Genomic DNA, 10,949 nt, shown 5'->3' with positions numbered 1-10,949 from the left:
CCATTAATGATAGTAAAGTGTGCTGATTAGGCCAATAATCACAAACTGTATTATAAGCGTAACCCATAATAACATGCTTTGTACCATATTAATGTATTAACATACGTTTTCATAATGTTTATACTACAAATCCTTTACTCATTAATGTATAGTGGCATACACATAGGCCCGGTTTCATAGACGGGGTTAAGCCTAAACCAGGATTAGGCCATAGTTCAATTAGGACATTTAAGTAATTTTTTATAAACATGCTTAGAAAAAAAAAACATTACAGGTGTGCATCTTAAGACAAAACAAAGGCACTGACATGTTTTAAGATCAGTCAGTGCAAGTTTCTTTCAGTTGAAACAGCTCAGATTTACATTTTAGGCTTAAACATTGTCTGTGAAACCGGGGGATAGAGTTTCATTGTGAGAGGGATGGTGACACATTTAACTGAACTTTAGTTTTGGTTTAAATAACTAAACGTTACTATTTTGTTTAATGTCTGTTTTTTTTTCTCCTTCCCACAAATTCGTGAACAATGACACATGCAAACAAAGAACGTTCGGTGCACTGGCATCCTGGTGCGGGTTAACAGGTTAAGATCAAATAATAACTGACAGACCCCCTTTTGATGACCCTACATGTAAACATTTGATTTCATGAAACATATTAACAATATGAAAAAAACAACAACAACTACATTTACTTGCAATCAGGGTAAACAAAGTTTGCACTGACCACAATGATCATGTGGTGTATCGGCTGCAGAGAGCATAAACCACAAACATTCAACAGATACACTCAGGAACCCTTGCACTATATAAAAAAGATAAAATAAAATATGTAAAACTACATTTTGTAATTTTGTAATGTTACATATTTGTGTTGTTGCATATTTGTGAGTATATTTTGCTGTGTTGGTTTATGACTTTATGTCCAATGTAATATCCGGGTCCTTAAGTAAAACTCGAGCTCGTCAAACTAACATACAACAGAAAAAGAATAGTTGATAGCACATTGAAAGCTAAATGAACATATGTATGTATATGAATATTGAATATTGAAAATGAATATATATATATATATATATATATATATATATATATATATATATATATATATATATATATATATATATATATATATATATGTGTGTTAAGTAAAGATTGGTATATGCTAATGGAATAAAAACTACCAGATGTGGTCAGTGCAAACTTGACTTCAACTTCCTCCTAACGTGGTTAAAATTCCCCGCTTGAAAGCTCTGGGTTGAAGTTTCATTGCAAACGCATCATGTTGAAGTGTTTTAACATCATGAAGTTCATACCCATTCAGCTCTGTGAGTTTACTGTACTTTATGAATATTTTATGCTGTATAAACTAAAGCATTGACTAACAATATTTTTTAATGACAATCATATTCATTGTACGTGTGTGTTTATTTCTCAGATCTGCTCATATGGTGTGGAGCTGCAGAGACTTTAACAGATCAGTTAACAGATTTGGGTCAAAATGTGACTATAAACTGTGATCTTGATGCAAAGGAGGTTATTTGGTTATTGCTGAAACTAGATTCTCCGGTTCTGATTTTACGCACTTTCTCATCTACAGCTCCTTTTTACTTCAATAAAACATGTAAACAGAAATATTCAGTACAAAGTAAGCACAATCTGTTCATAAATAATGTCACTATTGATGATTTGGGAGTTTATTACTGTATGAAAATAGACCCTCCTCAAAAATTCAACAACGGCACAAGACTCTTCATCATCGGTGAGTGACCATTCACTGATCGTGTTATACAATGCTATTAAGACGCTAACAAAAAACAAATATCACAGCTGTGCATGCATTAAATATCATAGAACCAACTGCAGAGATCCAGAATCATACAGTGGAGGAGTGCATTGAGCAGAATCAGACACACTGGCATATTATTATCCTCATCTCTGCTCTGTTGAATGGTCTTCTGATCATTGTGATCATAGGTGAGTGATTTGATAGAATCATGACTTCCTCAACATTTAAAGACAACATTTCTAATCTATATTCACGTTGTCATTCCAAGGACTATTAAAGGTATTTGTTTTTGGAAGCAAGAGAACCAGAGATAACTTGACACAATTTCAAGATACAAGCCTACAACAGCCTCAAGTTATGGATCTTGAACAGCGTCAAGCTCAAAGTCAAGTACAGGTAAAAACAAGTAAAACCACGATTAATACAACAGTAGATATTCATTGCAACAGCAACACAAAATAAACATTCTGGCTTTTTGAACCTGAGCACTGTCAGAAAAACAGTACCTTTTGGTGTACAGCAGCTTAGTTAGCATACGCATCCTTTAGGACAGTTAACTAGTATAGTATTGTTTATTATCTTAAAGCTTAAGCCGAGAAAATACAACTAATTTTAATTTTTTTTTGGTTTAATTTATAGAACATGTAGCAACACACAATCGAGTAATATTAATACTGAATTCCTCTGAAGTGACTGCAGTCGTTAACTAAATTGCAAACTGTTGCCAACTGCATTTGATTGAAGCTTGAAAGATGAAGTCTGCAATATAATGCAAAAGACATACTACTTCCAGTTACTTTGATGAGCAGTCTGATATTCAACATTGCCATGGGATATTAGGAAAGACAGCTGACAAATGATAAAGCATTCCATGTTGGAATTACCATAAATGAAATGACAAATTAGAGCTCTCAGAAGATTCTGGGTTTGCAATCATGAGTTTTGCAATGACATGAATGCATTTAACAAGTTGGAACTGAATAATTAAAGTAGTTCCACATGACATGCACACTTTAAAGTTGGCTACTATGCACCCTTGTTTAGAGCTATGTTACAAAGAAGCCACAGTAATATGCTTATTTTTTGGATTGTATGGATTATGTGTATCCTCTTAAAGAAAACCGCTACCAGTTTTGTATTGAGATTAAATGGTATTACTGAATGCTTTTACAGAACTCTACGGTGGACTTTCCCTCACAAAGTCAAAGATCTCATTCTAGCCAAGTCAGCAGCACCTATGCACTTCTACAGTTCCCAAAATCAAGAACACCTAAGCATAACTGACCCCATTTAGTTTAAATTCTCATTGTATTTGTATTGTATACCCATAGATATCTCTTATGTCAAAATATTTGACTCATTAGATGTCTTGAATTGTTGTGCAAGTGATTATTTTAGTGAATTAGTAATCAAATTATATGATTTACAGAGCAGTTACATTGCCAGATTTACTGCTGTGAAGTTGATTAACTTTGATTTGTGCGTGACAAAGACGTTAGGTTGGCAGACAGAAGCTAGGTGTAGGCAGGAAGTCAGATGACTTTTGTTCTAGAAATGTTTGTGTGATGGTATAGATATGCTTATTTGACCTACTAGCTACTTGTCTTTAGGGCCCTTCTTTTGTCAGATAGCTGTGTGATGACTTTTTAAAAATAATTGGCTGTTGTCTCAGCAAGGAAACTGATTTACTTTAGCTGTGCTAGTTTTATATCTCTCAATCTCTCCTCAGACTTCTACTCATGTACTGTAATAATGTGTTTATTTATTTGATAAGTATTTGATAGGCTTGTAAAGATTGGGATAACGGACAGTCAATCTGACTGTACATAATCCCTTATTTCAATATGAGTGTTAAACAGACACACAGACACATGTACGCATGCTGCTGTATTTGTACATTAAAGCTGTTACAATGCAAACCATAAACTGTGTGCTCAATGTTTTCTTCTGAAATTAAAATGTTAGAAAATGTTATCATGTATTCACCCCATTCATTTCATTCCAGACACTGAACAGATGAATGCTATGTCTCTTGCGCAATTGCAAATTAGATGTTGATCTGTTCTTCACATAATGCATGACTTCAGAAGTCCATTAATAATAATAATATTATACAGTAGCACGCTTGTGGTACTGTTAGAGGTTGGTATTTGGTTTTGTTGATTACATGCCCTTTGTGGAGTTTGATAGCATTGCCCTTAACTTTTATGAACAGAGCAGATATGCTATACAATTTCATATTGAATTCTGTTGTGGAAATAATCAATAAAAGAGTGTATCAATTAAAGCTAATCTGACTTTCCACTATTTTAACGCTACACACAACACAATTCAATACATTCGGGTAATTCCCCTCTCGAAATATGGTGACGGCATCCCATTAAGAAGCTACAATAAACTCACCAGTGAACACCACTGGTCTTTAGCGTCTATACTCCTATTTTTAAGATGAACATAAGAGACCACCTTGCAAGAAGTAAGGGTTAATAACAGCCAACTAAGCAGTCAATCACAACAACCAAGAACTCTCGGAGCAGAAAAATACACACATGCAGGTTATAAAAGTGGTGTTCAATTTTTCACTGTGACTGATTATACTGATTTTATCATGATTTATCACAGATAGCAGCCGTGGTACATGGCGTTTGGTTTGAGCTCATTGTCTGCACGTCTCCGGTTGCTATTTTGAAACACTTTTGATACTTCCTAGACATAATTTTCTTTACTGCAACATCAGCACATTCTTTCAACATAAAAAGAGGAACTAAAACTAATAAAATATTTTTAGAAGAGAGAAGTAATTACATTAAAATTTGAGAGCTCCAAACCTATGTTTTCACAGTTTGGTCTCTAGTTAAGCGACATCTGCACAGCTTTGCTCACCTGTGGCTAACACCTCTTTAGACAAGTTTACCTCATGAGGTAGCCTATGCGTAAGGTTTTCAGAGATGCTCTGGTAAAATGTTCCACTGGTCTTGTACATTACAAGAAGTGCACCACAAAGTCTCACCTCTTGAAAGACGGGGGAGTGATCCAATAATTTGTTTTCTTAATCTCAAAAGGAAGAATACATGTTAAATTGTTCAAATTATTTTGGCCATTGGGCAAACTAACCGGCCAGTTTTTGTCTGAAAAGTAAAATACTCAATACTAATTATTTTGCTATAGCATAAATTAAATATCACTGCACTGTTCCCTCATATGATTTGCAACCAAGGCCTCAAGAGTTTAGTCTTGGTCTAGTCGTGACGTGAGTATGTCGATAGGCTAAATAGCATGAAGTATGCTGGGGCTACAGGACACACCTATAGCATAGAGTCTGAGCTACATTAGCCTACGTTTTTGCAGGTCAGAATAGACAAATCACATACGTTTGTGATATAGATTTTTATTTTTATTTAAAAGAGATTGGTAAAGCAGATTTCAGTAAACTATACTCATTGTCCACTAATATTAGTGGAAAAATATATTATATTAGATAAATATATTAGGAACTAATGTTAATATTTAGCCTAGTATAGGCCAACACAACTCATAAAAAGGCAAAAAGTATTCAAAGATGAGAGAGTTGCGGATTCAGTTTTGTGGGCCGTCGAGCGCCCTCTGGAGGAACACTGTGGTCTGACAGGAAACAGTTTCATTTCCCGCGCTACCATTTGTGGGAGACTAACGAAAAGCATTTTGGGTAACTTTGAAAGATGGCGGACGACGCTGAGCAGGTACGCTATTTTGCTTTATAAGTGTAACATTATATTTTTAATAGAATCTGCTGCTAAATCTTATCGGATGTTTTCATGAATGTCTCACTGAGGCAGTTAATGCACAGCGTCTCTCAGACGGTTGTTTATATGGGTATTTCCAGCGGTTTAAGTGACTGTAATGTAATTTGCAGCAACAAACCACGAACACAGTAGAAGAGCCTCTGGATCTGATCCGGCTGAGTCTGGATGAGAGGATCTATGTGAAGATGAGGAACGACCGAGAGCTGCGCGGCAGACTGCACGTGAGAAACACATACTCTCCTCCATTCATCCATCCATCCATCCATCCATCCATCCATCCATCCATTCATCCATTCATTCATGCATTCATTCATTCATTCATCCATTCAATGCATTTACATGCATTCTAAATCATAAACATCTTAAAGACATCTATTTGACATCTGAAAGGAGACGACCTATAGACATATTGCAGATGAGCAAACACTAAAAAATATGTCTTGCAGACAAATGCAGACATCAAATAGACGTCTCTGAGATGTACGTGTGCTATCAGGCTATACAATAGTAGTTTTAGTAATATGAATTGATTTTTATTTTTTAGGTAAGTTGTACTGTTTCTTTAAATTTTTATAATTGTTTTGCCTTTTTAAAAATATCTATCATTAACTCATTATTATTGAGTCATTAATTAATATTAATGAATATTACTGCAGTTTTGGTTGTATTTATTTTGGTACATCAAGACAAACTAAATCAATGTATTATTTCAGGGAAAGTTTATTTTCTTTCAAGGGACAAAAATGATTTTTTTTCAATTGTTGTAGTGAACAGGATGTAGACAGCAATCTTTAATTTTAATTTAAATCGATATTGTAGCATTATTATGTAGAATCAATCTAGGGTTGTTCGGATTCTAGTATCAGAAATTCCACTGATACTACAAATCATTCTGGCATTGGTATCGGCGAGTACTTGAACCCATGTACCGATCCGATACCATTTTCTTAAACACGACCTATAGTTATGCCCGCTAACTTTGCTTAATGCTGCAAGCAGGAAATCAATTCTTCTTCGCTGCTCAGAATGCAAACACAGGAAGATGCGCTGTGGTGCCACACAAGCAACTAGTGATGAAGAAATGCAAACGTGCTAGCACATTGCCAGTAAATCACTCGCATATGTGACTGAATCTTCACCCTGGGCGACTAAATGATGTCTAATATTAGCCACTTGCTAATATGCTCAGCTTTTACTCGCCAGTGTGTGAGTTGGAGGCTAAGTATAAGTTTAGTCGCTTTGCTTTTTTCTCACACGCAGAGAGAGAGCGCGAGAGAGTCTTACGTGTAGCGTGTCAATTCTGCATGGTACGTAAAAGATATTCTTTGTTGCATTTTCCTGTCAAAATAACGGAGTTCCTTTGGAATTCTTCAGCTTAACTGCCAGGTTCTCCAGTAGTAATGCACAAACGACAATCTCATTGGCTGGCGTCCAATTATCGTCCCTGTTTTGATTTCAGCAAATCACTTCGAGCCAATGCACAGATTTAGACGGATTTGTGAACAATATTTGAGAGAAATAGGCCCTTTGTGTACATAGAAAAAGTCTTAGATCTTTGAGTTCGGCTCATGAAAAATGGGGGCAAAAAACAAAAGTGTTGCGTTTATAATTTTGTATATACACACACACACACACACACACACACACGGTGAAGCACACCATAAGATAATTGTATCAATTCATACAGGGCTAGTAGTACATACAGCTGTATAACCAGATACACACCCAGGTATCGGATCAGTACTTGGTATCGGCCGATACCCTGAGCCTACGTATCGGGAAGGGAAAAAGGGTATCGGAACATCTCTAAATCAAACTTTACATAAACGCTCACAATTTTTATTCATTTATTTTATTTTTTTCCACATTAGGCCTATGACCAGCACTTAAACATGATCCTCGGAGATGTTGAAGAGACAGTGACGACTGTGGAAATCGATGAGGAGACGTATGAGGAGATTTATAAGGTAACTGCTGTTGTTTGTGTTCTTCTTAGTCATGCAATTTAATGTCGGTGATAAATCCTAAGGGGTTTTGCATCATTTTGTTGTAAAAAATACCCATCTTTATCTCTGTTGAGATCTATAAAAAAATCTATAAGAATAAACAATAAGCTAGATGTAGGATTGGGGCACTCCTAATCTTTAATGCTGACAAATAAACATGTTTGCAATATCTTTTTTCCTAAAGTAATGACACTTAGTGTTTTTGTTGTTTATTTTAAGCCATCAAGTGTTGTTCAAATGCATGTCACGTTTGTTTTGCAGTCGACGAAGCGGAACATCCCCATGCTGTTTGTTCGAGGGGATGGAGTTGTGTTAGTGGCTCCACCACTGAGGGTCGGATAACTTCCTTCAGTTGTACACAATTATGCTTTGGACTCTAAATTCGTCAAGTTGGTGGACTTTTAAGTGGACGACGTTTTTGTTTTGGAACCACGGAACTGTAAATGTTTATTTTGCAAGTTGATTTTCGTTTTGGAAACCTGTATTGGCACTTAATTTGCGCAATATATTTTTGACTGTCATTAAAATTCCTGAAGTTCAATCTTTTTCAAATGGCTGCTGGTTTCACTAATATAATAAAATCTTTGATGTGTCATGCAGAAACTTTGCTACAAAACACTTCCTTATATACAATAAGTGCATCATTAACTCAACATTGAAACTTTTGAACAGACTCTTTTTTTAAACGATATTCTGATTGATGTTAGGATAGGATATTATCATAGGAGTAATTAAATTTTGTAAAATGCATGCATTTTTTATAATATGTAAATATAAAGTTTCAGATGTTTTTGAAAAGTCTCCATGGCTGCTTTTATTTGATCAAAAAATACAATAAGTACAGTAATATTGTGAAATATTATTAGTCGTTACATCCTTCTAATATGGTTATTTGGTGCTTAATTTTCAATTATTATTAGAGCGCAAATATGTATAATGCTTCTTATGAATTCTGAACATATTTTTTGATGCATATATGGATTTTTTATGATTCTTTGATGAAAAGAAAGTTAAATGAAAAGTAATAATCTGAAATAGAAATCTTTAGTAGCTTTATAAACTTTTTTTACTGTCACTTTTGATCAGTTCAATGCCATAAAGTATCCAAAAACTTTTGAATTGTAGTATCATATCCACAAAATATTAAGCAGCGCAACTGCTTTCAACACTGATTATAAATGTTTCTTGAGCAGCAAATATTAGATATGATTAGCGAATATTAGCATATTACAATGATTTCTGAAGGATCATGTGACACTGGAGTAATGAAGCTTTCCTATCACAGGAACAAATGACCTATTAAAATAAATTCAAATAGAAATAATCCTGTGTTGCTTTTTAATACTGTATAATGTAATGAGATCTCTTGGGCAACAGCATTAGTGAAGAGATTCATATCCGGTCAAAGTGACCCGCTAAAGATTTGTGGCTTTTCGTTTTTTTGTAAGGGACACACTTTTTATAATATGACAAACACACATGAACCAAAACAGCCCCCATACTGATATAGACCAATTTCTGAATTCTATACTAGAATAATTTCGAGTCGTGCTGTGGTTGATTTGAACACTTGAGGATGATATAATAAATCATACTTGAACTTTAGTTGCTAATAAACTGGTTCCTGAAGAATCTTGCAGCAGCTGTGTGCAGTATGTTTTGATTATCAACTATAGCCAGTAGAGGGCAGTATATGAATGGTTTATATGTAGAGCATGCTGGTAGTAAAGGTACATACAAAGTCTATGGCTGATCATTTTCCCAGTGTGAATGCAAACTTTAGATTTATGAACAATTTCAAGTCATGTTGTTCAGGTCAGTTACACAAGTTACCGTAGTTAGATCCTGCTAGAGGTGTATTCTTAAAAAAAAAAAAACTTGTCCCTTTTAGACTTGCACTCAAAAAAAAAAGACAACTAACATGAGCTTTTCTAATCCTTTTGTATTCAATTTTTTCCTTTTTATTTATTATACAATTAACAAAAGCAAAAAAGGCCTCTAACACAAGCTTGCTCTATTCTTTTTCTATTCTGTTTGTTTTGTTTTTATTTATTATATAATTTAAAAAAAAAACTTGCTACATGTACTGCGTTAAGCTAACTGAGACTTAGCACTTGCATATCATTGCTCTTTTGTTCATTTTGATTGCTTCCATTTTTCTCATTTGTAAGTCGCTTTGGATAAAAGCGTCTGATAAATGACTAAATGTAATTATAATAATAATAGCAAATCTGCTTAGCATGTCTGTCAACCCTACGATCTTTTGTTCTGGTGGGTGGCGCTGTTGTTTTGTGTGACTCCCCATGGAACCGTTTCGTCTCATGAAATAATGTTCCCCCCAATTAACATCAAATTCACATTTCAATTACCATTTCAATGATGTATTAAACGGTCTCTTGGGTCAAAACTAAAAGTGCAACTCCGAAAATAGAGCAGTTGTTTGGAGAAGAACACCAAAATAGCACTTTCCCATGATATGGGTCTTTCCCATTAGCGAGACAGTGAAGCAGAGTTTTCAATGAAGATGGCCTAACTTTTCCCACAGCCTAAAATAGCCTCCTGGAGGTGGTTGATAGCCAAATATAGCTAGTTTTGGGGCCGGACCAAAGGGAGCACAGTTCTGAACAGCTGACAAATGTAACAAAATCTGGCTGCAACTCATGTGCAAAAATGATACATAAGATCTTAGAGGATGAAACGGAGAAATCTTTGAACAATAAAATGTTACATATTACTGATATAATGTTATTTGTATCATAAAAAACTGAGGAAATGCCAAGTTGTGAAATATATTATTTATTTTTATATTTTTTAAATATTTGGATAAAATCAGAACCATGGCCTCTAGATGGTGTAAATATATATATATATATATATATATATATATATATAATTTATTAATGTTTTTTTAGCTGGAATATGCATTGGAAATACAGGATAATTTTCTGTGGATACATTTTTAAAATTGAACTTGTGTATTTTTGCTCTTTTCACTCTCTTTGGCCACCTTCATTTGATCCTGTACGTAAACTCAGATTTCTGAGAGAATGGAAGACGGACGGTTTGCATTCCTCTTTATTAGTGTGTTCTTTCAAATTTCAAACATGTTCCTGGGCTTTGGACTGATTACATAAACATTGGAGCAGTTCCCTGCTCATTCAGTTAGCTGAACCTGCAACAATTCAACACGAATGGCCTCCAGGTGAATGCTCATAAATGACAAAATCCATTACATATATAAGTCACAAAGACTGTGCATATTATTGTCTGTATACTACGTGAATGTTACTGCTGCAGAAGTTCAGTCGACACCATTTGTGGCATAATGTGGATTACCACAAACAATAATGTATCATACCTTGTTTCAAAAAAGTAA

The 10,949-nt window shown here is 34.7% G+C and overlaps 2 protein-coding genes across 2 annotated transcripts; both read left to right on the top strand.

Moving 5' to 3' along the window:
• Nucleotides 1–1,257: 1,257 nt before the first annotated feature.
• On the top strand, nt 1,258–3,757 carry LOC306875188 (uncharacterized protein). The gene is made up of 5 exons (XM_079425645.1): nt 1,258–1,324; nt 1,435–1,758; nt 1,851–1,973; nt 2,054–2,181; nt 2,959–3,757. Exons 1-5 carry the CDS (start codon nt 1,279–1,281, stop codon nt 3,067–3,069), a joined length of 732 nt encoding a protein of 243 aa, XP_079281771.1. The 5' UTR covers nt 1,258–1,278; the 3' UTR covers nt 3,070–3,757.
• Nucleotides 3,758–5,345: 1,588 nt separating this feature from the next.
• On the top strand, nt 5,346–8,695 carry LOC306874713 (U6 snRNA-associated Sm-like protein LSm3). The gene is made up of 4 exons (XM_079424924.1): nt 5,346–5,504; nt 5,678–5,788; nt 7,439–7,534; nt 7,835–8,695. Exons 1-4 carry the CDS (start codon nt 5,484–5,486, stop codon nt 7,913–7,915), a joined length of 309 nt encoding a protein of 102 aa, XP_079281050.1. The 5' UTR covers nt 5,346–5,483; the 3' UTR covers nt 7,916–8,695.
• Nucleotides 8,696–10,949: the final 2,254 nt, after the last annotated feature.

This window comes from Barbus barbus (genome assembly GCF_936440315.1).
Source record: "Barbus barbus genome assembly, chromosome: 9".
Taxonomy (NCBI): domain Eukaryota; kingdom Metazoa; phylum Chordata; class Actinopteri; order Cypriniformes; family Cyprinidae; genus Barbus; species Barbus barbus.
This window is presented reverse-complemented; position numbering and strand designations above follow the sequence as displayed.

What these genes read in the sequence shown, in the direction of transcription:
- LOC306875188 (XM_079425645.1), top strand. Translation starts at nt 1,279, where the DNA reads ATGTTGAAGTGTTTTAACATCATGAAGTTCATACCCATTCAGCTCT. An exon ending in GTTCATACCCATTCAGCTCT is followed by an intron (nt 1,325 to 1,434) that starts GTGAGTTTACTG and finishes TTTATTTCTCAG; the next exon opens with ATCTGCTCATATGGTGTGGA. An exon ending in AAGCTCAAAGTCAAGTACAG is followed by an intron (nt 2,182 to 2,958) that starts GTAAAAACAAGT and finishes ATGCTTTTACAG; the next exon opens with AACTCTACGGTGGACTTTCC.
- LOC306874713 (XM_079424924.1), top strand. Translation starts at nt 5,484, where the DNA reads ATGGCGGACGACGCTGAGCAG. An exon ending in AGCTGCGCGGCAGACTGCAC is followed by an intron (nt 5,789 to 7,438) that starts GTGAGAAACACA and finishes TTTCCACATTAG; the next exon opens with GCCTATGACCAGCACTTAAA. An exon ending in CGTATGAGGAGATTTATAAG is followed by an intron (nt 7,535 to 7,834) that starts GTAACTGCTGTT and finishes TTTGTTTTGCAG; the next exon opens with TCGACGAAGCGGAACATCCC.